This window comes from Salminus brasiliensis, chromosome 16 (assembly GCF_030463535.1).
Source record: "Salminus brasiliensis chromosome 16, fSalBra1.hap2, whole genome shotgun sequence".
NCBI classification, from domain to species: Eukaryota; Metazoa; Chordata; class Actinopteri; order Characiformes; family Bryconidae; genus Salminus; species Salminus brasiliensis.
This window is the reverse complement of record NC_132893.1, coordinates 21,284,194-21,312,045: the sequence shown is the minus strand read 5'-3', so window position 1 is coordinate 21,312,045 and position 27,852 is coordinate 21,284,194. Positions and strand designations below refer to the sequence as shown.

The 27,852-nt window shown below is 41.0% G+C and overlaps 1 protein-coding gene across 2 annotated transcripts in view; it reads right to left on the bottom strand.

Moving 5' to 3' along the window:
- The window catches only part of LOC140536462 (beta/gamma crystallin domain-containing protein 3), a 44,197-nt gene that overhangs the window by 2,646 nt on the left and 13,699 nt on the right, over positions 1 to 27,852 (bottom strand). For both annotated transcript variants that reach the window (XM_072658291.1, XM_072658292.1), the window contains 17 exons: positions 24,214 to 27,325; positions 24,073 to 24,117; positions 21,809 to 21,927; positions 17,448 to 17,598; positions 14,444 to 14,580; positions 13,498 to 13,624; positions 13,115 to 13,150; positions 11,837 to 11,958; positions 10,351 to 10,480; positions 8,874 to 9,004; positions 7,398 to 7,524; positions 7,128 to 7,160; positions 5,685 to 5,794; positions 5,442 to 5,568; positions 3,534 to 3,661; positions 3,296 to 3,419; positions 208 to 369 (listed from right to left, as the gene is read on the bottom strand). In XM_072658291.1, coding sequence (XP_072514392.1) covers positions 208 to 369; positions 3,296 to 3,419; positions 3,534 to 3,661; positions 5,442 to 5,568; positions 5,685 to 5,794; positions 7,128 to 7,160; positions 7,398 to 7,524; positions 8,874 to 9,004; positions 10,351 to 10,480; positions 11,837 to 11,958; positions 13,115 to 13,150; positions 13,498 to 13,624; positions 14,444 to 14,580; positions 17,448 to 17,598; positions 21,809 to 21,927; positions 24,073 to 24,117; positions 24,214 to 27,325 — 4,921 coding nt within the window. The remainder of the gene's footprint in view (positions 1 to 207; positions 370 to 3,295; positions 3,420 to 3,533; positions 3,662 to 5,441; positions 5,569 to 5,684; positions 5,795 to 7,127; positions 7,161 to 7,397; positions 7,525 to 8,873; positions 9,005 to 10,350; positions 10,481 to 11,836; positions 11,959 to 13,114; positions 13,151 to 13,497; positions 13,625 to 14,443; positions 14,581 to 17,447; positions 17,599 to 21,808; positions 21,928 to 24,072; positions 24,118 to 24,213; positions 27,326 to 27,852) is intronic.

Below are 27,852 nucleotides of genomic sequence, written 5' to 3'. Positions count from 1 at the left end.
AATGGAGTGCTCTGCAATGGTAATACCTCATTTCCACCAGGATAATCAGTATTTGGACTACTATGCAAAGAACTGCCTAACTACTGGTCTGCATTTGTGTGGGTTTGCGCATATATATATATATATATATATATATATATATATATATATATATAGTTGCACAATGCACAAACGAACTAACATCTGCTTGAATATTTCAGTGCTGACCTTGCTCTTGAGCAGAGCCTGGCTGTATATCCAGTGCTGTGTGTCCAGCGCGCGGTCAGCAGGACGCAGCAAGAGTTTCGCTGGAGACAATGGGTCTGAAGTTCGCTCTGCTGCAAGTGCCATCCCCAGAGCTCTACTCCGCACCTGCATGTACATGCGCCGCTGAGGAGAGGAACAAAGTGGTCAATCAGAATGAGAAACACACTTTACAGCCATTACACAGCAGTACAACTGAATTCAAATCATGTGGCAGTGAACTCACACACACACACACACCCTGAGCAATGGGCAACAACCACAGCACACAAAGAGCAATTGGGGACTTAAGTTGACCTAGGGCACCTCAGCAGAGAACGTTTCCCTAGTGCTGAGGAATATCTCATGCACCCTTGGCCATAAAGCATCTTCTGATCCACAAAACAGTTATGCACCCCTCTGGCCCCACCTATAAAGGGCAAAGGATGAGGTGGAGGCTAATCAGGGCTGGCCCATTTGCCCCACCCCCCGACAGTGGATGGAGAACACAGCACACCAAGTCGTTCTAAAAGCAGTAAATGTCAGACTGAACTTAAAAAAAGAGGAAAGGCGTTTGTTGGTTATCCAACCCATTTGTACCCCCCCCCCCCCCCCCTCGCACACAATGCCCCGCTCACTAGTGAGGACCAACACGTACACCCTCTGACCAACACACACCCTCTGACGCGTGCACAGTCAAGCTGTACATTTTCAGAACTGCAGCCGGACAACCAACGCACCTGGAGGGAAGCGTCACATACTTGGCTTCGACGCACCATCTCGCAAACGCCAGTGACAACCAGCACCGCAGCGAGGCAACTTAGGGAGAGTGCAAGGCCAATTGTTCTCTCTCTGGACCTCGGCTGTCTCGGACCCTGGCTAGCAGCATGATTCGAACCAGCGATCCTCGGATCCTAGTGACAGCAGCTTAGTCTGCTTGACCACTCGGGACCCCGCACATACATACATAAATTCTTTGGTACAGGACATCCTGAACATACTTTTTCTGTTCGGTTTAATTAAGGCTAAATAGATTCGAGTACATAGCTGTTTCATAAGAGCTTAATTTGATGGAGATCTAAAGCAGTGGACTGGCATCATTTTGGATTAGCAAAATCAAATCATAATAGATCCTTTTAAAGAGCTAATTAACATTGACAGTGGCAGAACAGAAATGCACAACCCACGTTCTCGTTCTCGCAGTGCTACCTCCAAACACACACATACACACACACTTCTGTCAGCTCCATCTGGCTATGTGGTGAGAGTATAAATATCTGTTTAAGAATGTGTGGGTTTATCAGGGCCTTACAGACCACCACTTTATCACAAACATACACGCTCTCTCTCTCACACACACACACATACACACAACTGACTGTCCCCAAATAGCTGTCTAATAAAGATGAGTATGATTTAGAGCCCACTCTGAATAACTGTCTTTGTCAGGCAATTGCCACTACCTACACAATTAAGTGATGTGTTAAGATGACATGACTGGTTAAACAGACTATAAACAGAAGTGTGGTTATTAATTGGGGTTTAACTCCACCAATATTATTATTTATTAGAAGTCAATATCCTCTTCATTTGTGCCACGAACAGTTTTTGCTGTTATGAGTTATGCAATATATTACATGCTTCCTCATGTTAAATTCCATACTGCCAACTTTTTCAGGGCAAAAAAGTGCCAAACATGAATACATTTAAAGCATGTTTTTTCCTTTCTGCAAACAGGAATAGGGCAACTGGGACAATTGTAACAACCTTTCTTCACATACAACTTAGAATAATCATCTCCTTGTTTTAATGTCCCAGGGAACAGTGTAAAAATAGTAAAATTGCTTATATAACTCCAGGGGCGTTTCTACACTACTACTTCATGTACTGGGGCATACTGAATTTAGAGGGACATAGGTATACCCATCTTCTTGCCTAAATATAATACTAACTATTACTGTTGTTTTTAATTACAGTAATATGTTGTTAAATAAAATGTAAGTAATAATATTATTACCACCCCAGCATAAACCATGTGAAATTGTGATTGTCTTTGCATATTCAGTTCATACGAACTATGCTGGCTATATCACAGCACTCATTTATCAATGCCCTTTTTACTAACTAGCATGAACATTAGCCTATGCTAATGTAATTGATGCCTTTGCTACTTTAATATGCATGTGGCATGTATTTTTGGTTGGTTATACGGTTAAAAAAAGTGGCCATAACCAAAAAATATAAAGATAATAGCTTGCATTACCTTGTCTGTTGCATGGCTGATTTTCTTTTAAATATTTACCAGCATCAATTATGCCGTCCAAAAAAAAAAACTAAAACTGGCTCTGACTGAAAGCGTTAGCTGTTCAAGCTTTTGGAAAGACGTTGGACATTATGGGAAATGTAGTACCTGTAGTTATGCTCAGCAATCCAGGGTAAAATTTACTTTTTAGAGAGGCATAGCAATATCTGATTGCGAAACGAAAAAATAGGTGAAGTGATGGACATGTGAACAAATGAACAGGCAAATAGGCAACAGATTGACAAATGGATAAATGGATGATAGACCAGCAGAGAGACAGGTATGTTAGCTAGCTTGCTAGCTTTTGGTTATGCGGAATGATTAAGCATTAGCTCGCTAATTAGCTTTTGCTTGGCAAGTTTCTCTGACTTGAATAAAATAAGAGAGCTAAATGGATAGTTTTGTTAAAGCTGTGTGGGCGAAATAAAACACGTCAGCCCGGTGACTGATAAGGCCACAGTTGACGCAAGCAGTACCCAAGATTCATAGCTCCCATTTTACATTAAAAGGGGACAAAAGGGGACCGCTGCACTGTGGCATGGCAATGGCGTTCCCCAAAAGTGGTTCACTTAGAGGTGGTGATGAGGAACGGAAGAATACAACAAAATATGCTTGAAAAAATGAGTCATACATTGAAGAGGTAAAAGCACTACACAGGCCCAGAGAGAGAGAGAGAGAGACAGAGAGAGAGACAGAGAGAGAGACAGAGAGAGAGACAGAGAGAGAGAGAGAGAGAGAGAGAGAGACAGAGACAAAGTGATTATTAGTTACCCGTCTGACTGGCTGGAGGGAGCCGATGGTGTCCCAGCTGCTGTACTCGCCCCAGCATGGATACTCGCCCGTCTGCAGCAGCATTTGGCGTCCCTTAAACTGACTGAACTCATAAACCACCCACCTGCAAGGGGCAAACAGGTAGGGGTCTCTTAGCAGCAGTAGTCAAGCAGACAAAACTACCAGTTAATACTTCAACTATCTAAATAAGACAACTGAAAGTGTGAGAGATTGTTACAGGCCACTGTTGACTCTAAGAGACTGGGTGAAAAAGTTGTTCATGGTCTCCATTGGTGAATCTGCCACAGTTTCCAGCCCCTCAAACGAACTGAGTGAGAAAAGACTGATTGAGGGCTCTGAGAAGCTCTGTGTGAGACAAGAGACAGACAGGCCAACATTATTTCACAGTATGCTACAGGAATCCAGGGACTAGAGAAGGTCATTCAGGACAAAAGATTAAACAAGCTCAAAAATGCTTTTGGTTAATGAACCAGGAAGGTTGCGCCGATCTGTCAGCGCTTTCATAATATTTAACCCTTCTAAAGTTACGACTATTCCTTTCAGCAATATCACTCAAACGCATTTATGTAATTACATAGTAATTAATTACTCAGTGAACTACACAAAGAATTACATTCACTAGGGCTGCACGATCTTTGGGGGAAAAAACAAACAAAAAAAACACTGACCCTACGATATTTTGTTGTTCTGTGATATAAACTGTAATATTTAAAAATATAGGAATTTTCAGCAGATTTCTTCAGAAATTAATGATCCAACATGACATCATAACATTAATAATTCACTCTGTGTATCCAAGATTGGAGTAAAATAAATTATATTGGGCAGATATAATCTGCCTGGTTAAACACATGAAAACAAGAAAAGTGGGAATTCTCCTTTTGTATCAAGCAAGTTGTAGCATGATGTGTATGATTTTCCTTACAACACTGCACATCCTGCGATGTGCCTATTTCACATACACACATTGACAATGTTAAAACAGTATATTGTTTAGCCCTAACATTTATTTTTTCCATTAAATAATGTTTTCTTTCCACAGAAGAAGATTGAAATGTAGCAACACAATAGCTAAAATGTAAAACTACAGTCCCATGTATAATTATTGGCAGCCCTGGTAAAGATGAGTAAAAAGGCTAATACGAAAATTCACCTTTTGGTAAATAATCTGACCCTGAAATAACAAGTAAAATCAAATCTTTAACTTAATTCAATTCATTCTTAGGATGCAATCCTTTATAAAGGATAAAGATTTTCTAAGTATTTCTTAAGTATTTCTCAGAGTCTCTAGGAACTATTTGATGTGACCTAGGTCAAATTTCCACAGTTATTCTTTAACATGGGTAAGACAAAATATGCACAATGCAAATAAGGGAAGGTGTTTTCTACAGTCAGGGTAACAATGAAAAAGTTTCAATCAAATGGAACTGAGACAAACTCGCCTGGGCAAGGACCCACATTTATTTTGCCCCCAAGTATAGTGAGGAAGATGTTGGAGAGGCAAATAAATCACTGTTGGAAAGTTCTATAAAAAAGGAGAATCTTAAGGTCAGAAAGTCTCTAAAAGCTACCATCAGACCCCATGCTTTCCTGCCATTTAACCACAAACGTAAGCACCTGGAGATTGCTAAACACTGAAGGGGCTTTGACTGGAACCATGTTCCACAGAGAGATTAAATGAAAATCAAGCTTTTTGACGTAAAAAGAAGGATGTCTACACTGCAAAGAACCTGATGCCAACTGTTAAGTATAGGAAGTGTCTATGACATTGTGGAGCTGTTTTTCCTTTAAAGTCACAGTGAACCTTTTAGGGTACATGGAATCATGTAATATATGAAATATATATTTTTTATATCAAAATATGGGGTGCCAATAAATAATAGGGGACTGTGTCCTCCTCTACTGCTTAACACAAACATGGCATCAACTGAAAGCTTAGAATCCAGACTTTCAACACTTTCTCCCCTTCTTTCAATGAAGTACATGTAAGAAATGCTGAACTGCACAAGGTTTTGTTACCGCCTGCAAAGGACAACCTTTAATTTTGTGTTTTCAGGAATGTTCACCCACTAAAGTAAGAGAGAAAGTTTTTATTAAAAAGTGCCACGACTCTTTTCAGACTCACGCATGGAATGGGTTTGAAGGATTTGATGGCTGTTGCCATGCAGCCACAAGAAGTGAGATCAGGGTAAAAACCTTCCCCAAGGACAAACTGGTTCCCACAGTAACCTTCCTCATCATACAGCAACCAGCTGAAACGAACGAGAGAGAGAGAGAGAGAGAGCACTGTAAATGCTGACTTTTTATGCTGTGCAATTTTCAGCAGCTGAATTTAAGGTTCATGTTGGTAAAGCTTGGAGTGCCTCACCTTCCCAGAATCACTCTGAATGACGTGGGGCTCAGCCCACCACAGTCTGCTACTTCAGTTTCAAACTCTCTGCTCTCTCCTGTAAAGCATGGTTTGCTGTAGGCACGCAGCTGCACGCACAGACAGAGAGAGATACGGAAAGAGCAGATTAGACCCTCAATGCTGTACAGAATGTTGAATTAGAATGACAATGAGATTTTATACCCCTTATAACATCAGACATCCCATCCTGCAAGTTCCATCACCCCATGCATATGTATTTATATATTTATGGTAATAGCAACCTTAAGCTATTAGACTATTAGATTTGCATACTAGTGTGGGAAATGAAGTGGTTCAGGAGTATTGCTTTGGTAACTGTAGTCTTGTTTGTCCCCACTGCCTCTTCTCCTACTCCTCATGTGTAGAGAAAGCAACTCATAGGCTTGTTTTGTTTTTGGATTGTCTCTCTTTATTTTTTATCTTTAACTGTTCTCAGCTTTGGATTTGAAATGACTGAAAATAAACAGTTTTCTATCCAAGAAAATCATGATTGAGCGAGAATACTGTATTGAGGACAGTGTGTTTGTAAAAACAAATGAAACATTTACGCTTTACTGCTTAATTAACACACTGCAGGCTGTGTTAGCTACCTTAGGAGGGACTATATGGCACTAGGTTGAACAAACTGTAACTTACACAACTGTCTGTCTGTATTTGAGCACTGCTGTGATTCCTAGGTTAAAAACATAGGTTATATCCTTATTGTATGGTTTAATGTAAAACCTTAACAGATTTTGTCTAATTTGTAAACCACATTGGGGTATTTAAAGAAAATGTGCCATTAAAATATATACTTTTATTACATTATATTATTCACCTCATGAGTTATTTTTCATCGTATTATAACATAGACAACACAAACGCTACCGCTATAAACAGTGCAGCAACACCATCATTATTTTGACCCCTATTACGCAGGGGTCACTTTAGTGTATTCTTGGGTGAAGTGTGTTTATACACAGAACCTGAGGACATTAAACTGAAGTGATGGACACTTTAAAGAGAGAGGTCCACTGTAAATCCCACCCACAGAAAAAGCTTATGGGTCTACTCAGCACGAAGAGAGACCAATCAGTATGCTCACTGTATCACTCTCGCGCTACATCTGTCACTTGCCCTCTAGTTTCCTATAGAACTCTATGTACAAAGTATACACACCATTATCCACATAAATACACCCGTTGCACTTTAACAACTGGAACTAGCAGCCCAGTCACACTGCATACCACCAAAAACCGTCACCCTCACAGCGTAAGTGTCTTTTTTTAAATAGCAATGCGTAAATGTATCTGTATAACTTATATTATTAACAGCTTATTTATCTGAACAGTGCAATAGTAGATGTAGTGAATATTATTCCTAAAGTTTTCCCACACTTATGGTGATGGAAAATGCGCATACCAGAAACTTTGACTCCTCTTCTCGGCTCGGCTCCTTAAAAATGTATCAATAAAAGACAGAACGCATCAGTTTAAAATTAATGTTCACATTTAAAAATCATATATACACAGAAGGCCTGACATTATATTACCATCATAACCTTTTCCAGTACATGCTCAGAAAGTATGTAAATAGCACTGTCCTTTCCTTTTCTCTTGGTGCATCTCTAATGGTCCAGCAGTCTGTTCTCGAATCTAAACTGCCACCGTGTTTGTTTGTGTCCATACTCACCCTGCGTATAGGCCGGATGGAAAGAGGTGAGCTCTGGCTGCTTCCCCAGTCCAGTGTCCCAGGGTGCTGGCCTTTCTCCAACACACACTGCTCTCCTGTGTAATACCTCCCACGGTATGCTACCCACCTGAAACATGAAAACAGCTTGCTTCAAACAGTCAAGGAACAGAGCCACAGAGAAGAGTTCTACACTTACACAAACTTCAGTTTTAGAAACCTCAGCATTTTTGTTGCAAATGTCCAAGTGGTCTGGAACTCATGCTGAGTTCAGGCTTCATTACCTCAGACTATCTGTTGACTGACTGCTACTTATTATATTAGGGCATTAGCCAAGGGCAGAGACGGTCCCTCTGGAGCTACTTGACTTGCTCTATCTTGCTCAAAAAAAAACCAGGAGGATATCATCAGCTTGCACTGAAGCCCCTAAAGGTTTTCAGTAAATATAGTCAACTATACATTCCTGACTGTAATATATGTAAATATAACTATTATAGAAATATAATTATTTTAAGTAAATCTGGACTATTTTAACATATAATGTAAAGAGCATTTTCATATATATATATATATATATATATATATATATATATATATATATATATATATATATATATATTTTTTTTTTTTTTTTTTTTTTTTTTTTTTTGTTCTATGTATGCAGTCATGGGAAGAATATAGAATAAGGTACAGGCTAATATACATTGAATAAACATACGTTATTCAGTTGCCTATTCTTTCTTTTCTCTTTATCACTCACTGTTCTGTTCTGCAACCTACTGAAAATAAGGCAATTCACAGACATTCTGTACTTTTTCCTTTTTTTAAAAAAAAAGCTGACCCCAATTTTCCTCCCTAAATGATTAGAAATGCCAACTGCCCAACGTACCAATTACGAACCATATATCACTTCCAATTCTCTTAAAATTAGGAGAGTGAAGACTAGCACATGTCTCCTCAAATATATGTGCAGTAAGCCACTGCATCTTCTCAAACTGCCACTAATGCAGAATCACTGGGCAGCCCACACGATCAGAGAAAAGCGCCAGCTTCCCAGCTCTGATACAACAGCTAACAGACAGCTGTGCTGCCCAACATTGCGCTAATAGTGATGTGGGGAGAGAGTGCCATAGACCCACCCAGAGAGAGCTCAAATATGCTCTCTCAGGCTCCAGATGTTGACTGCGAACAGTATGATCCAGGATCATCGGATTATAGCGTCAGCGCCTTAGTCTGCTGTGCCACACTGAGCACATTTTTTAATTCATAAACTTAAGGAGGATCAGACGAGGGCGTTGTGTGGGGCTGTTGTACAGTTTTAGGGTATGTGTGCAGAAACACATCAAACATGCTAACATTTCCCTCCAGGGGAAACTACCCAGTACTGGGTGGAAGACAATGGTGTGAATCAAACTGTGACTGTTGTGTATCGTTACACCCCTAGCACAAGTTCTCATTTCTTCAATGTCTTGCACTCACACTCCACTCTTCACAAGGATGGCGTCCGTCCCCCGCACTAGTCCGTTCTGCGGAAGATCTGCCATGTCTTGGTCCACAAGCTCCATCTGCTCTCCAGAGCTCTTCAGAGAAACTTCAGGCTCAATGAAATCCTAAAATAACCACAACAGTCCTTCATACAACACAAGCACGTTCCCTTAACTTCACATATTAGCTGCCATAAAAACTACTGGCTATCACAGCAAGTACCTCACTGTAGAAAAGTCTTTCATATTTGCAATATGAGTTTTCTAATCTGTGAAAAAACAAACTATTTCAATGGCTCTCTGCTACTCTGGTCTGTAAATGTCATTGCTGATCAACTGGTCATGGTGCACAGAGGCGCCTGACAGCGTGAGGAGCATAGAGAAACGGATTAGTGGTGAGAGCGGAGAGCTGGAACAGCCACATCCACCTGAAAAATCCCATTAGAGACAGAGGCAGAACCCTCCATCTCTCTCTTTCCTTTCCATCCCTTCCACTTTCATCTCTCACTTCTACCTGTCTCTTGTTTTCTCTCTTCTGTTCGCCATTGTATTTTAACATGAGTAAGCAGTGGCCGTAGAAAACACAGTGTGCAAACCGGTATGGATTATTACATGCACTGTTTATTGAGAGATAGCAATGAGTCTGCAAACTGGGTCAAAGCCTCAGAGCCTCAAATTCAAAATCTGACCCACTTACATCCCACTCCACACACACAATTTCACTGAGATTGCATGTATTTAGAACAGCCTCCGACAGTGTAAGTACTTGAGTACTTGGCGTCTTCTGGAGGAGAGGGTGATGATAATTGTACAAAACCCGCCGTACAAGTAGGTAGATACATTTGTGTGCATGTCAATGTGAGTGTGCATGCTTGTCTTTGACACTATGTATTAGTGTCTTCACACTCAAACCCAGGACATTATCAGCAATTCTTTGCAGGTAATGTTCAGACTTCTATCCCTTAAATGGGACTTTACCAGAGTTCTCTGGGAGGGGAGGTGGGTGTCAATCCTTTGAAGACGTAAGGTTCGTTCAACGGGGATGCCACAACCAACCATGTCTCTTTCACTTTTGAAACGATTTTATGATTTAAAATGTTCAAAAATTCACTTTTGGTTCTATAAAGAACCATGTTTTCAATGGAGATGTGTGATTGTGAAGAACCTTGTAAAAGTCTAAACAACCTTCGTTTTACCATTTCACAGGTTCTACACAGAAGAACCTTTTAAAAGTTTAAAGAACTTTCTCTTGATGTAAAGGTTCTTCATTACAAACAAGAGGTTATTTTATGGCATCACTCAAGAACTATTTTTAGCACATTTATTTTTTAAGAGTGTAGTGGTCTTACAGGTCAAATGCATTCTTTGGGGGATTTAGATCCTGGCCTGTGTTCACACTTATCCCCTTCCAGATTAATTGACTTCCTGTGCTTAGTGTATGTGTGAAAGCGTGTGTGTGTGCATATACTCACAGCCTGAAGGAAGCGGCAGGATCTCAGTGTCAGCCCTGGCTCACTGAAGAGAGTAGAGCAGTTACTATATTCGCCCTCCTCCAGCACGCACTGCTGCCCCCTGTATTTCTCACAGGAGTAGCCCACCCACCTGCTCACACACACACACACACACACACACACACACACACACACACACACACACACACACACACACACACACACACATATATATATTTATATTTACACATGCTATACTGTGGATCAGTGCAACCTTCACCACAATATCCCAAAACAAAACATGTGCAGCCCACTGGGTCTTCCCTCCCTGAAGTTAGCACCCATCTATCAAAACACAGTCAAGTAAAAGGTTAAGACACTCAATGAAAAACCTTTGAGATGGGTTAAAATAACTAAATTAAAACAACTAAAACGGGACTAGCCCCATTTATACACACTAAATCACATACTTGCACATTACAGCACTTCAGAAAGAAGCGTGTAGATGCAGATGAGTGAAGAGTTTGAAAACGTTTTCAGAATGGGGCTCATAGTGGCTAAGCAGTCTAATGCACTACCACTATGGTCTGAGGGTCCATAGGTTGCCATCAGTGTCATAATTACATTTTACAAATAATTTTAAAATAGCATCTCTTCAGTTTTATGTGTTTAGTTATATTACCTCCATCTCTTAATATTATTCAAATCAAGATCAAATGTCCATATGTTTAAATATATTAAAAAGGACAAAGGTTTTCATGGGGTGTCCTAACTTTTTAGCATGACTTCAACAGTAAAACATTTAGAAACACACTTATCATTAAAACACACTGCAAAGACGCCTAGTTTTCTATCAGCACTGTCATTAAGGTTAATGCACATGCCTAAGGGCCACATAAAATGTAAACTATGCACAGGCCTAGAAATCTCTTTTGTTAAAGACATAGTACAGAGAGGTAGAGCCAAAAAGACAATGAAACTCATATCGGCCTCCCTCTCCACCCAGCTCCTACAGACCACTGGCACGGACTAGCCCCATTTATACACACTGAATCACACACTCACACATTAAAGCACTTCCTCTGTTTGCAGAGGGTGGAGAGCAGACACAGCGCTCAGTTTAAATGAGTGGTTCCACAGTAATATAACTAGTATTCGACATATGCACACACAAGCACCATGCATTCATAGAGATTATTTCCACTGGAACAACATCATTTACCATGCTTCTCGCTCCAGTAACATTCCAGGGTGGTCATGTGACTGAGATTGAGAAACTGATGTTTGCCTGAGAGAACATGAACCCCACCTACGAAATTATCCAGATCTGGCGGGGTATTGGCTCTCAGCCACACTTAACCACAGACAAAACACACGCACGTACAGTTTCCTGTCATCCATGAAGGAAGCAGTCACAGCAGTTAGCAGCTTATTAGCTTATTTACTGTAATAGAGCTGTTAGCACCCAGACAATTTACACACATGCACATGCAAATAAAACACTCACACTCCTCCAGCAACCCGTAGAGAGGAGACCTGTGTTAGCCCGCCTTCAGATCGTAGACTGGGCGTGTTCTCCTGTAACTCTTGACACTGACCCTGGAACAGTGGCTTCTCATATAGCACCATCTACATAAGAACACAGAAGAACATCACTTATAACACAGCAAACATTTGGTTGGGGAATCAGGGTTGAAATGACACTCCGGTACATGACTTCTATGTAGGTTCAACTGCGACTGTTTACAGAGAACTGACCTGTCAACATTACAACAGTGTCATTTGGTGGTTGATGTAGCGCAACAGATAACACCACTACCTGCCAGTGAGCTACCACACCACGTGGGAGACTGGGGTTCGATTCCCTGTCTGGGTGACTATCCTGTGCTACACCAATAAGAGTCCTTGGGCAAGACTACTAACACTACATTGGCCCACCTCTGTAATACAAGTTACCTTGTAAGTCGCTCTGGATAAGAGCGTCAGCTAAATGCCGTAAATGTAATCATAATAATAATAATTATTATGCCAGATTTAATACTCCACAGTGAAACTGGATAGCCAGTTTGTTGGTTTTGTTCCCTATGGATTTGTCATGACCCTGGTCCTCCTGCTTCTGTGCTGTTTTTTTTTTTTGCGTGTCTGTGTTGCACTGTGCATTCCTATAAGTGTATTCCAGGGGACCCTTTCCATTAAAAGGAGCCATATGATGCATGACCTAAGGGAGAGATGTGTAGGGTTCCTCCCCTTTGGTGACCTGATAGAACATACTGTTCAGAACATCCTAGCACTCCACACTTCTGCACTGTTAGCCTGCTAGCTCTGTTACACTCTACTTAATCAGTAAATCTTTGGGGAAAAGTTGGGGGTGAGTGCCTTTTTGGGTCTAAAAAAAATGAGTGTCAACCCTCATTTGCTGTTATGGCCTTACTGAAAGACCAGCTCGTGATAAGATTTAACAATGAACTCAGCTCACACACTGATTCTACTCACAATACTAGTAGAAGAGCTCAATGCTTAATGTTGAAAACTTGCATAAAGAAATGATGACTTTTTCCATTTTGCTGTGCAACCCACCAGTGATGCTACAGCTGGGAGGTCTGAAGTTAAAAATATGATACTGGATGTACTTGTGTGGGAAAAGCTCATGGTGGTCTTTTGGGCGTTTAACCAATAAAAATGAGAATGCACCTTATGCTGTCCCATCACCACAATGTGCACAGCTACATATTTGCACTGTGATGTACTGTGTCATGTGATGTATCTTGTGTATCATGTGTCTCACCTTTGGGTCCAGAGGTCTTCTCACTCTCAGGCCACCCTGCAAGCAGAACAAATGCAATTTAGTTAACATTTACATAAGGCAAGAAACTGTGTGCAGCAAAGACATGTGCAAGGCATGTGGCTACCAATACATATCAGCATATCTGAACTTTATTCTCTTATACCTCTCCCTTTCTTTAATATGAACAGACTACATGAACTGTAATGTGTTGTTCAGCTTCAGTGGTACAATACTCTTAATATGTGGTATTCTCCCAAATTCTCTAAAATCATCAATGACAGATGCTGCTGAGTAATAATCATGCTTGTAATGTGATCTACAGAAGCAGATGTAGGTTTAATGTGTGGTCTGTATCAGGGTGAGAGAGGTTAATGTATCCTCACCATTCTCACTGGACGCAGTGACCTCACACAGGAGATGGGGGAGTTCTGGAGTGCGGGTGTGGTCAAACCTCTTGCTTCCAGAACTGTGCAATTTCCTGTGAATCCAGCACCATCGTAGGCCAGCCAGCTACAGTTACAAGCAGACCACGAATTAGTTCATGCTGGGAAATAAACCACTACCACCCAGCTACAGAGCCACGTACACAGAGAAAGCAGTGGTTATGGAAAAACCCACTCCTTGACTGCACCACAAAAGTGTGCTATATTTAAAAAAGTTGCAAATGAAAGAACTTAAAAACCTTTTTAAACACACTGCTGCTTTAAGAAAGGTGTTAAACTTCTTCTTCATTATTCCTCCTCCTTTCAGAACATCAAGTCATTTTCTATCATAAAAATGTAAACCCAGGCCCAGGAAGTGTAATTGTAGTTTTTAAAACTCAGTAGACCAGTCAGCGTTTTACATTCTAGTTTGGCAAGGTCTACCTTAAAGTAAAAATGACAGAATGGAAAATTTAAGGGTAAGCATTAAACTGACAGAGCAATTCATCACGGAAAATGACCTTTTGCCACCGAAACCATCCTTAGTTCTTATCTACACACACATTGTGAGTGGGGTTCAACCTGGGAGCAGTCAGCGTTATGGCTGGAATATGCCAATGCAGACGCACTAGTCGAAGGAGCTCAGCAGTCACAGAGGGCCAGGAAGTGGTCTTTCCTTTACAGGTGCAAGTTTTCAATAACACACTTATGACTCAGCACTGAACAATGTGGTACGGAGTGGAGGGTGCCAGCTGGCACAAACACCCCCTGTGGGGTCAGTCTGTGCTGCAGTGGTTTTTGTGTAGCACCAGTGAAGTCAGCTCGATTTGAGCCGGGAGATCAAGTTGCCTTTACGGCAGCAATATACAGGATATCTGACCTGCAGTTCCACGATGGGTCCACTTACCAGCCAGAGCGCACACTGAGGTCAGAGAGATGGACAGGGCCATTCGCATCCACATGGTCAGCTTCAGAGTGGAGGCATACATGTTCTCTTTCTGAAGCGCTAACTGAAGGCAAATGAATTTCTGGAACACTGTCATCCTACAGAGACACAAAGATACACATTAATGGCTGATTAAAATGCACATTAAGAAGTGTACCTAGCACTAAGCCAAAAGAGCAACACTGTGTTTGTACTGAAGATTGATGAACCACTTTTTGCAAGCCCAAAAGTTCTTTGCACTTTAACACGAACTCTCTCTACTGTACTTGTTTTTTCTACATGAACACCAAACTGCTAAACTCATTATTGCACAGCACACTTTGCATACATATACTTAACATTGGTGATGCTGTTCACACCACCAGTCCTGGTCCACCTCAGCATACACACTTGAATTCACTGTACTCTTCCATTTACCTGCACAACACCCAGTTGTAATCGCTGGACTACATATTTATTTCTTATTACTTATTAGTGTAGTAACTTAGTTTGCACATTAATCAGCCTGCCTTCATGCACACATTTGCGCATGTACATGCACGTCACACATTTAATCCATTGCTGGGTCGTGGATTTAGCCTAAAAATTTGTTTCGTTGTACTGTACAACCCCATATTCGTATAATGACAAATTTAAATTGAATTGAATCGAATCAAATTCTGATGAAAACCTTAAGCTGTAACCTGTTAACAAGTGAAGTTTGGATTTACATGGTATTGTGGGAAATTAAGTGAATTTACAAGTATCGCCATTGTAGTTCTGTCGTCTCATCCAGTCCCCACACTACTAGCTGTACTGAACTTGCACAACTGTCTGTTCAAAATCAATTAAATGAAACCTAGTCTCATGCATTTGGGATTTTGTGTTGCTCTGTATTGTTCAGCAGCAATATCTAGTAAAATATGGCACTGAAGTAATTTGGTAAGCATTCTACGTCTACTATATTCATTTCTTATGCTTATACATCTGAGAGAGGACCGCAAGCAGGCGAACACAGGCAAAATAAAACATCACCACTGTTCTGATCACAAGCATTGTGCCAGCTTAAAGAGGGCATCTGCTCTGTTCCCATTTTTCACTGTCGTGTAGGTAGCCAGCTCTACGGTCCAAAAAGAAGCATTTTGCTGTGTCCAGTATTTTTATATAGTGCGATGTTATCTGTTGGCAGAGTAAGTGAAGTAGCTGCCCGCATCAGATTCAAAACCCTGATAGTGGCATGCAATGGTAAATATCGGACCAGTCCCTCCATTCCTGATTGTAATGGTCACAACCTGAACCATACCAGGAGTCCTTTGTGCTCCACGTACAACTCGACATGACCCACCATTCCTTAAGACATATGGAAGACAAGCAGCTACACTGTTCTCTTTTCTGGCACAGAGATGGTGGGACTAACTTTTCCTGGCTGTCCGAACGGCAGAGTTGCCTGCTGTCCTCAAACGTCGACTAAAGATTCATCTCTTTGAAGAGCACTTAAACCAGCACTAATCTTGCACTTACAAAAGGCTTGTGATTGCATTAATGTCTTACTTTGATTTTCTGACATTCAGCAAATTGTAGTATATTGTCACAGCCACAAAAAAACCTTCTCCTATCTTTATTTTGACCTTTTGACATAATTTGAATCCTTCAGTCGTCCTTCAGATTTTCATGATGAGTGGACCAATAGAAATGCATACATTGACTTCCACTGAATGTTAAGGTTTTCCCCCTCTTGTAAGGTTGAGATGTAAGAGATACAAGGCTTTTTGTGAGACAGTAAAAATGGACACTATATTGACAAAAGTTTTAGACACATGCCCATTTATTGTTTTTTCTGAAATCTAGGGAATGAAAAATTAGTTTATCCTTTTTTTTGTTGGAGTAACTGTCTCTACTGTCTAGGGAAGGCTTTTTACTAGATTATTAAGCACTGTTGTGAGGATTTGATTGCTTTTAGCCGTAAGAGTGAGGTCAGGATGTTGGATAATCACCACTCCACTTCATCTCCAAATCATCCCAAAAGTATTGGATGAAGCACCACCATTCCAGGGAACACAGTTCCACTGCTCCTCAGCATAATGCTGGAGTGCCTTATAACACTCTAGCCCCAGCCTAGGTTTTAGGCATGGTGCCTATAGGTTCATGTTTATGTGCTCCAGAGAGTCCTATTCTACTGGCAATGCTTCTCTACAGGTATTACACAAGCGGTGTTAGCAATGGGTGACAGCTTAAATGTCCACAAGAATTGGAATATATAGTGTACATGTATACAAGTATTGTGACTTTTGTATTTGGAGTTATCTTTGGATTCTAGCCTATACACACTGTACTCTTAAAAAAAGATAAAAGAAAAATCAAGGTAATACAAGGGGTTCTTTTAAGAATTTTGTAAAAGAGATGTATGAGTAAAGAACCTCAAAGAACCCTCTGTATATGGAACCTTTTCTAAGTGAGTACCGATAAAGTGATATTTTTTAAGTGAACAGCAAAGGACTTCTGTAATTTGCTCTGGATAACACCTTCTGCTAAATGCCGTTAATATCAATGTAAATATAAACACTAGCTATACTTCCCGGACAATAGACCTCTGTATAATGCTTTTAGATCTTGTTTACATGAAAAATATGAGAATATATAACAGCTTAACCCCCTCAACCCAACCATTATCCTCAATTTTTACTATTTTTATAGCCAATGCTTTAATATTTTATCAGTATACTCTAAGACACAGTAAAATAGCAAAGCAATTAAATAGCCTGTGGGATGCATCGGAGGAGCATTTACTCATTTGTGAATGTGAATTCCCACTCATGTGTACTCTAAGATCAATGTATTCTTGTTCAATAATAGCAACAGAGAAAGAGAGAGAAGAGAGAGAGAGAGAGAGAGAGAGAGAGAGAGAGAGAGAGAGAGAGAGAGAGAGAGAGAGGAAAAGGCACTTAAAATGCTAAGAGCAACTTAGCAAAACTTTTGACAGAGATACCTTCACTGCACTTCTGAAAGAACCAACGGACAGCGGGGCTGGAGCAGAAGGTTCTTCACTTTCGGTGCTAACTCCATTGGCCCGGACAGTCTGTCCCTCCTCTAGCACGACACAGGACCCTCTGTATCCCGGCTCTACATACAGCAGCCAGCTGCGAGACACACAAACAGTATGGACCTCCATTACTCATAAAAAAATAAAACACACATAAACCTCATGCCACCCATAACCATTCACAAATGACTCCAAGGACGTTGCCATAGGGACCAGGCCCCTCCTTGTATTGCTATTGCTATAGCTTATACTCCTCTGTTAACCGCCACTGCCAGAGCTGAAAGAAAGACAAGCTGGTTTAAAGGAAGGGCCTACAATAGCAGTGCACAAAGAAGCAAAATTGTCTTCTGTCCTCTCTGTTTCTTTTCATCTGTTTCTTTCAGTTCAGTAGATACTGACCATTTTCACTACTGACAATATATGCACTAAATAATCAACATTAAAATGTTCATGGGGAGCCGATTTTAAATGCAATCAGATATTTGTTTAAAATGATGAAAAACCTAAATCTCTCCCTCTCTCTCTCTCTCTGAAATCATAAGCCGCTTAGTCACAGGCTGCTGAAGTCCATAGAGCTGCAGGTGGCTAAGGAACAAAATATCAGCCCTCTGTTGCCTGTAGGGTTCAACCTCTCTGTCTCACACAGCCACAAACACACATGCCTCACAACAGGGGCTTTTCCTTTGGGTGTTTTGGGTGTCAGAACTAAGTAAACGTAGGAGTCAAACAACAAACCAAAAAAAAAAAAAAAAAAAAAAAAAACACAGAACAAGATATTCAATAAAGCCACATCTTAAGGAAACTTCTGAATCATAGCGATTGTCCTGTCACATTAATAATCCATCAAAAGCAATGCTGACTGCTTTGAAGCAGCAGTAGTCAGCCCATCGATCCAGACAAAAGGACTTGAGTGAAAAGGCTACTGGAAAGCTTTGGACCTCTACTTCTCTCAGCTCAGGCAGTGGCACAATCGATATCCCGAATCAAAACTCACACGGAAATATAATTTCAATGGAACGCCACTGAGCGTGTCGGAACACAAGTCTTAGCGTCTCCTACTGAGTTCATGCTGAATTTCACTTCCTCTTAAAAACAGCCAGTCTGACTAAAGCTCAGCTCATCTGAAAGAATGGAGCATACATGCAGAGAACTCCTGGTTCACAAATTGCAGCTGGAACCTGTTAGCTACATAGCTAAATCTAAAACATTTTAGCATGTATGCTAGCAGAACAAGGGGTTTTGCTTGTATTTTCTTTCTCAAGAACAGAAGGTACAGTTGTGGTCAGACACAAATGTCGTGGCAATATTTGGCTTCCAATGATTCCTGTACTAACTGTTCTTTTTCTGGGACAGAATGAGAGTATAACATACAAAACCAATAGAAAAAGCTTTTATAAGTCAATATATGGCCAATATTATACATACAGGGTCAAATAGCACACATACAGTAACACCTTATTTTGGAATAATGTCCATTAGAGAGTTGTACCTTGACCAGACACTTCTGGTATCAACAGATCAACAGGCTTCTGTCAGAATTCTGGTTGCATATTTGACCACTCTAAGTGATAGAGTTCAATTAAATTTGTTGATTTTCTGGTCAGGACTTTGGGAAGGCCATTCTAGGGCCATTCCAAAAGCTTAATGTTATCCTGTTTGTTCTATTCCACAACCACCGCTCATGTGTGTTTGGGGTCACTGTCCTGTTAACACCCAATTTGGTTTAAGTTCTGGTTTGTGGCCATGATGAAGAACAGGGTGACAGTTTGGGTCTTCATCTAGATCTTGGCAAAGTAGCTACAACACTTAACTTGCACATCTGTACAGTTGTTTGAATGGATAATATTGGAATTTAAAGTTCTTTAGAAATAGCTTCAAGAGAGATTCCTGACTTGTGGAAATCTACAATAATCCTTCTCAGATCTATACTGAGCTCCTTGGACTTTCCCTTCATACTGTTTGTTGGTCAAACCAAATAGTGGTTAAGTGGCCTTGGCAAGTTAAAATATTATGGAAATTTCAGCACCCCAGAATTAACAATTTAATAGAGTGTGTGTATAATTTTGACCCTGTGTTGAGTTCAGAAAATCCCACCAGTTTTTTTCTATTAAAAATGTCTACTGTACATGAATTCCTCCCCAGAAAAAAGAGACAGTTGAAATAACATAAGGGAAAGCCCAATATTGCCACAACATTCATGCCCATAATGTATGTAAACTTCTGATTCTACGTTATCAGCTAAAGCTTATCAGCTAAGTTAGTCCCTATTAACATCACTAAATCTAAAAATCAGTCTTGCTGTTCCACACAAATGCCAAATACTTCTCATCCAGCAATACTGTAATAATAATAATAGTTCTTATTATGGAAGGTTGTCAACAAATTTCATCAGCAACGTGACTGTCTTCTGTTTAAGCCTTAACTGTGACAGTGTTTACAAGTGCGTGTGTGTTCGTCCACACGTGTTATCATGCATGTGTTATGATGGAGGGCTTCTGGTCACGAGGCGGGGCCCTGGCGAGGGTAAATAATGCAGTGTGATGGGCTCAGGGGGGAAAGCAACAGAGGCAAACTGAAGGTAAGCATCCATTAGTGAGGAGCTATTGCGTAAGCTCTTAGCGTGGCACACTCACATGAGCACCTCCATGGTGGAACAGCAAGCAGAACAAGCTGGAGAGAATGGAAGCCTTCTCATCTATTAGGCAAAAGCTGAACCCCCAGGACACACACGCATACACACACACAGTTCTACACGAAATAATGTATGTTTCTCAGGCCACAGCAGCATGATATGATTATGCAACTGGTTTGAACATGACACCACATTTCAGCACTTCAGTGTAGTGCATCTAGACACGAATCTGTCTGGTCACTTACCAGTGGAATTTGTGTTTAAAAAAGTGTGAAAATAATAAGATAACAGGCTAAAGAATTCACAGGAAAACATGTAAGACTTTGACAAGGTTTGAGGTTGAAACCAGCAGAGTGTGTTATTTACAAAAAAAAAAAATTAGAATAAACATACAGACTGGCAACTGCTAGAATCGAAGGAAGGATAGAGCAAATGAGGTTTAAAAATGAGATTTACTGCACAAAGACAGCCTGATGGCAGTGCAGCGGCTATCTGAGGTGATTTAGATAGCAGAGAGACAACCACAGGGAGATGAACAAGTTCAAACAGCTAAACTGTATGAGTCTGAGTCTACTTTCACTTCTTAAGCCCATCAAGGTCACATTCAGTGATTAAATGAAGGCAGTGTCATTCAGATGAACAAGCCCAGTTTGGGTCCATGTAGCAATAACAATAGTCAGGACTGTAAGAATGAAAAACAGGTAGAACTGCTGTCATAGCAACATGTTGTACACACAACCGAACCGATGCCTATGTTCTATTTAACATCAGGATGAATTTAACTAGACATTGGACCCAAACATGTGATTATCATGTAGTATTATTATTATTATTATTATTATTATTAGCATGAATTATTGTAGTAGTAGTAGTAGTGGTGGTAATGCTACTAGTAGTAGTAATAGTAGTAGCAGTACTAGTTATAATGGTAGTAGTAGTGGTAATACTAGTAGCAATAGTACTAGTCATAGTGGTCGTAGTACTAGTATAAGTAGTAGTAGCAGTACAAGTATTACTTTTTTTTGTAGTGGAAACAGGGGGAAGTTTAGAAATTCTAATTGTGTGTATTGAACTGTACATTGTTCAGAATTAAATAACTGTTGAATGGAGCACCACATTTTTCTACTGTTGGCAATACCAATACTGCAATTTCTGCAATATGCAAAAGAGTCCTCTAAGAAATCATTAAACATTTTGCAGGACACATCCTGTGAGCATCCTGACCATTCACAGACCCTCTAAAGGACTTTCTGTGGGTATTTAAATGATACAACAAAGATTTTGGTTCAAATATGCCAGCCAATATTTATGAATTTTAGTGATTCAATAATGTGATTTTAATATGAAAGATGCACAATGATAACAGAACCACATCAGCACCAGACAAATAAGATCTGACCAATATTTCAAATAAATATTATATATATATTTTTTTATTATTCCCCAGAAAGCTGAATGTTAAGCAAGGCTAGACTTTGAAAAAATGTCTGCGAGTTTGGTGTCGGCATCTTAAAAAGAAGACTAAGAGGGAGAGATATAAAGCCTAGAAGAGACTCCCCAAAGCAGTCCGCCCACCTCACCTAGATTTATGCCTACTCAATCCAAACACCCTCAGGCCCAGAGGGCTAAATCCGTGAAGAGTAACATTAACAAAAGGTCCAATTAATATCCTTACCATCCTCTCTGGGCCTGGATTGTGGCTTCATGTGGGAAGAGAACTTGGCTGGCATCTTCCACATCTTCGCAGACATCCCTCCTGGTCCCTCTTAGCGACACACCCTCATAGATGTGCAACTGTGCCATTAGAGATCCATCATGAGGAGGCAGTCATTAGACATACATCATTAAGAAACAGTGGGGTACTTTATACTTGCTTTTTATGATTAGCAAAAATAACTTTTGAATACATTAAAAGCACAGAATAGAAGAAAGACATGTTACTGTCAAGTGTTTGCATAATTCAATCTTTGTGATATAAACAATGTAATTCAGAGTGGTACAATGTTAGTTAGGTAATAGAAACTGTGGTTGTGATGGAAATCAAGGGTCAAAATGTCTAAAGCTCACATTTATAATTTTATATTTAATTCTGATAATTATAACATAGTCTTCTCATTCTTTCTTTTGCATAGGTCAACATAAATACAATAAGCAATAACCCCTCTGTAAATCTGTAAACATTTGCACATCTGTCATTAAATTGGGAGCAAATGACTCAATGTAGCTGACTGATGGCTAGCAAGCTAGCAAGGCTGTTAATACTATTAATAAAGAAAGCTTGCCAACATGTTTAGTAGACTGGTTTATTCAGATTTGCTTGTTCTCCCTTTCATTCAAACTCACACATCTCTAAACTGCCAACTATGGTGGGCTTGTTTTTCTCCCCTCTTCAGGGTATGACATTACCTTCAGAGAGCTCCTACAGTGTCCCCACCCTGAGGCTCTCTTAAATATAAATGAATGAATGAATTAGCTATTTTGCCATGTGCTAGGCAGACAGACAACAGAAATTTGACACGTTATAACTTTTCAATGATCTTACAATTTTTTTCCAGGACATTTTTAGCAACTTTCTTATGACTGGAAAAATAGCCTCTAAATATTCAGATTTACCAGTACATGTGGGAACCACATCTCTTTGGGTAGTATTTAGCTGTACAAAACTCTGAATGTACATCTTATTAGCAATAAATTCGCAGTTTGAGGCACTAAACGCTTTTCAGAAAATCAACAGCCTTTTAATAAGGATGCTTAACGACACTACCCTGAAAACATCCCATAAGTATATGAGGTGGTATTACACATATTACATACTCTGCTATTAACACTTTATGATTCAGCCTAGACTTCACGGTGTTATTCTCAGCTACATCAGCATAACAAAACTCATACAAATTTATGCTAATAAAGCTAAATGTAAAATTATGACCAATTGTGTAAAACAGGTCAGCTCTAGAAAAAGAAGACCTCTGTTCAGCGTACTGGTATGACTGTACCGCACAGAGAGATACAGTTATACTCCAGTGGAAGAATTTGCATTTAGACAGGCAGGCCGATGTATAATGGCTGACTGCTGCTGTCAGTTAGCAACTGTACATCACACTGATGGCTACTGGTCCTGCGCTGATGACACAGGACAGCAATTAATAGCCAGTTACATAACACAGATAGGATTAAATTTGTGACAAGATGACAAGGCTTTGCAGAGATTAAGCTCTTTGATAGCGAGAGGACTTTGTGGCCTAGATCCTCTGGCTGAAATGCTAAAATTCTCATTAAGGAATGTGAAGTCCAGTTACAAGGCATGTCAATGCTCTACAGGAGAGATTAGAGCAACAGACTTCAACATTGTACATCAGCTTAGCAATTAGGAGGAGTGTGAGAGTGAGAGAGGGACTAGTAAAACATATCTGGTAGGACTGCCCTGGATACAATGAATACCCAAGCACTATTTTGGCATTAGTTTTTGTTGATTTATTACTTTAAAGGTAGTCCTTAATTTAAGCAATCATGTCATCAATTAATCCCAGGCATCCATTTCACACTGTCTTAAAGCACAATAGCAAAGACATCCAAGACACCAACAGAGCACTTAAACTCATCAGAAAATTAGAAAACTGATTAATAGAAAATCTGCTAGGCACTGGTGTAAATTGGAGGCATGACATGTTTTACAAATAATTCTAATATGTTAGAATACTGAATACTGATCCAGAGTGCCACCTGGTAGGCTACATACCTTACTGATTACGCTAGTACTATTAGCATCAGACAGAAAATGTTTGAAATGTTTAGGGCTGATTTCAGTTCATTTGTGCCATCACATGGGTTCACAATTAGTATGCCAGTAGTTGCCACCATATAATTTTGATATATATGATAAAAACACTCTTAAAAGTATATGTATATAGGTTACTGATTTTAACTCTCTGAACTTACCAAAGTAGGCCGTGGATTGACTTTTCCAAATGTTCCAATCTCAGTCTGTGGAGCGACATGGCATATAATTTCATAAAACACTCCAAACCAATCCGAACATAACTTTAATAAATAAATAACACATTTAATTAAAATGCTTACCAGAGTAGTGGATGTTGTAGTTTCCTCATTATGATGAACAGTTTTACTTGTTTGCTTCTCTTTATCACGTGATGGCACTATGCTGGATTTCAAATATTCATAGAACGGGGAGTTAGCTGTCTTTACAACATCATTCATTTTATTCAGAGTGGGTTTGCAACGCTGTGCCCCCAATTCTTCATCCTGTGTTCCACTGGTTGTTTTCTGCTCTAGACTGAAGCTAGAAGGAACACACACTTCTGCTGCAAGTTCAGATTCCTCGCTGTGAAGTCTTATTCCTGTGAGCTGTTGTTGCAGTAGCAAACTTGACTCCTCATCAGTTGCTGTATCTTCATCGTCATCATAGCGGTCCCAGAGGGGCCTGAGAAACCGCTGAGGGCTCTCTGGCTCCTCAAGCTTCTCCTCAGAGTCTTCTGAGTCGCTGAAGACAGACGACTGCAGCCTTTCGCTCACTGACTGCAGCAGCGAGAGGATGGAGGAGGCCTGCTGCTCCACACTGCGCTGCTCCTCTTCTGTGGCTGGGGGGACATGTAGCACGTCCTCCCGCGAGGTGTCCTCTCGCCCACTTTCCTCCTCATATATGGGAGAGAGAGAGAATGGGTAGGCTTTGGCCCGTCGTGTGCTGGGACTAAGCATCGGCCCGGTGTCGTTCACAAACACAGTATCTAACTCTTCTTCTTCACTGATGATTGTGAAGCCTCCGGGTGCCTGGTGCAGGTCGGCAGCTTGCGGCCGACAAGAGGTGCCAGGGATGTCTAAGTGCGCTCTGACCGAAACAGGGAGAGCTGCTAGCTTGCCTGAAGACTGAAGACTGGAACCCGGTGATGAATCTGGCCTATGGTCCTCACTTTGGTCGTCAGTAACACTACAAACAAACACCTTGACTGTACTGCTGCCAGCCATGAAATCCGCAGAGCTGTCTGAATTAAGTGGCCGGGTCAGTCCTGGACCAGCAGAGGCCATTTCTCCCTTTTTTATCTCTGCATTCGGTCCATCCTCAATCACAGTTGCTAAATACGTCTTAACCAGGGCAAAGTCTGGCTCCCCATCACTTGCACAGTTAAACAGCCCCTGAGTATGCTCACTATGTGGACCCTGAGAAGCCAATCTGGGCTGTTCCAAAGTCTCACCACCAACAGGGTGAAGTGCTAAAGTGTCATCAGCCACATGGCTTTGCCTGACTGACAGGTTTGGTCTGTCCTCTTTCCCAGAGAAGTCTCTAATTTCAGAGATATGAGGAAGCTGTTGTGAATCCACGTTCCTTATTTCGCTTGGAGATAAACTTTCACTAATACTCCGCAATTGCTTAAAGTCAATGTTATTAATGATTGGAGACGCATCACCTGAGTCCAAGCCCAATGCATTACCATGGTTATTGCTTTCGTTATTGACTTTGGCTGCATTCTGAGGCCCTGTACGGTCATTCTCTCTCTGTGTAACACAAACGTGAACTCTGTGCTCCTCCACAGCATAGCGTTCCTCCCCTTTGTTTACCCCAGATAAAGATTCAGATATGGCTTGCTGTTCAGATGGGATATTTGTTTTATGACTAATATTGCAATCGCTAAGATCACATTGGAATAATAGTTCACTGTTTGTCTCAGTTCCCTCAGGTACTTCCCTCTCTTGAAGGTTTGCCTTAACTAGGAAAGTACTATTCACAAAGTTCTGTCCACTGTTTTGACAGACAGGACTCTGCATACACAGTTCCCTTTCCTCTGTCTCTGATTTGTCTTTGAGCTCTGGCTCTGTATAGAGTGTGCTGATTGGCCCACTAACTAAAGTGATGTCAGAATTCATGGCCATGCTCCGGATGTCTGTGTCTGAGCCAGCAATGGACTCGTACCCTGAGGAGGGAGTGGACCTGTTACCATCTGCCTGCACTCGGCCACCCAAAGTGTCATCTGAGAGGTTTAACTGGTGGTTCCCATCAGGCTGAACAGGTAAATGTTCTCTGAACATGCGCTCCATACCAGCTGATCCATCCATGTTGTTCCTTGCTCCCAAAAGCATGAGGGTTTCTGCACCCTCATTAAGATCCTCACTTATGGGAGTCTCACTCTCTCTATTAGACGCATCAATCTTCTCCAGAGCAGCCAAAGCATTTTTAAGAATATCATCTACCATCTTCTTGGACTCCATCTGCAATGTCTCCTCATCTGGAGGAGGCTGCGCCTCAGCTAACCCAGACTGGGTGGACTTGTCCTCCAGAACAAGCTTTGCCTTCCAGGCAGCATGTCCTGATATCTCTGGCTTAGATGACCGAAAGGTTTGGTTGTCCTCAGGGCTTTGTCCATCTAGCTGTGAACCAGACAGCTGGCTTTCCTGTTGACAATCAGAAGCAATGTCTGAACCACTAAAGCATGTGTGTGAATTAGGGGCAGTGTTAATGTCAGTCAAGTGTGTGTTTGAGTTTGTGGCAGTGTCAGACAGTTGTAGGTGGAAGGTCTGTAATGCTTGAGCTGTCTGAAGGTTCATCAGAGCATCAGTGTGAAACAGTGACTGAGTTTCATGATCTGATACCTTCTCCAGAGGTGTAGACTCAGACACAGAAGGCTCCAGTCCATCAGTGTGTCTTTCACTAGCTCCATCTGCCTCTAAACAAACAGTTTTTTCACCAGGACAGGATATGCCAACAATCAGTGTTGGGTCAGATTCTGAACCTGCAGGCTGCGGTCTGGCCACGGTGTGTATCTGTAAGGCACTTTGGCTCAAAGCACTGTCAAATCCTTCTTCCCCTGTCGAAATATGTGCACTGGAGAGTGTGTTTGAGGAACCTGGGGAAACTTGTCTTTGATGGTAAGACTCCACTCCAGACGCAGCTACACAAGGGCTGCCTGCACTTGCCCCTTGCTGCTGTGTCTCTTCCTCTTCTGAGGCAGACAAGCCCACACCAGCCCCATGCTGCCCTTCCTCTCCCTCAGAGATTGGTGAATGAAGACGCACCTCCTGCTTCCTCCTCATCTTCCTGATCTCCCTAAGGCCACGGTACGTCACATGTGTCACCACAGGGGGAGACGCTAGAGCACGGCGCCGCTCCTGGTCCTCATCCGAAGATACACTCTCTACTGGACCTTCTTCATCCTGTTCAGTCTGTGCTTTCTTCTGCAGCCTATGAACAAGACATCAGTATGACTGTACAAGCTTGTAACCAACAGTCAATTTTATAGTTTATAAGTCTACCCAGAATGCTGTAGAGCCATTCCTCCTAAAAACACAGCCCCTGCATGGCTTCAATAAAGCTAGATAGACAGATTTACAAGACTTTTGTAATAAATTTACAACATGAACTTAATGGAGTCTACAATAATGCCCTTTCATCAATTTTATCTCCATGTGTTGGACTAAAGGGTATCCCTGCTTACTGTTAATAAGTTAATAAGAAGGTGCAGTCTGATAACTGTACAATCCAAATTGTATAAACAAAGATATTAGTAGCTAGGGGAATGCAGTTTAATATGGCTGGTGACCACAGGCATGCACTAAGTGCTGCTTTTAAAAAGCAAATGCTCTTCTGTATGTCCAGCAGTCGACATGTAAAAGCACCTAGTTGAACAGCAGTTCAAGAACGTTTTTCATTAAACATTCAAAACCAGCTGCTACATAAAACCTCACTCTTCCCAGGGGGCACAGTACTGA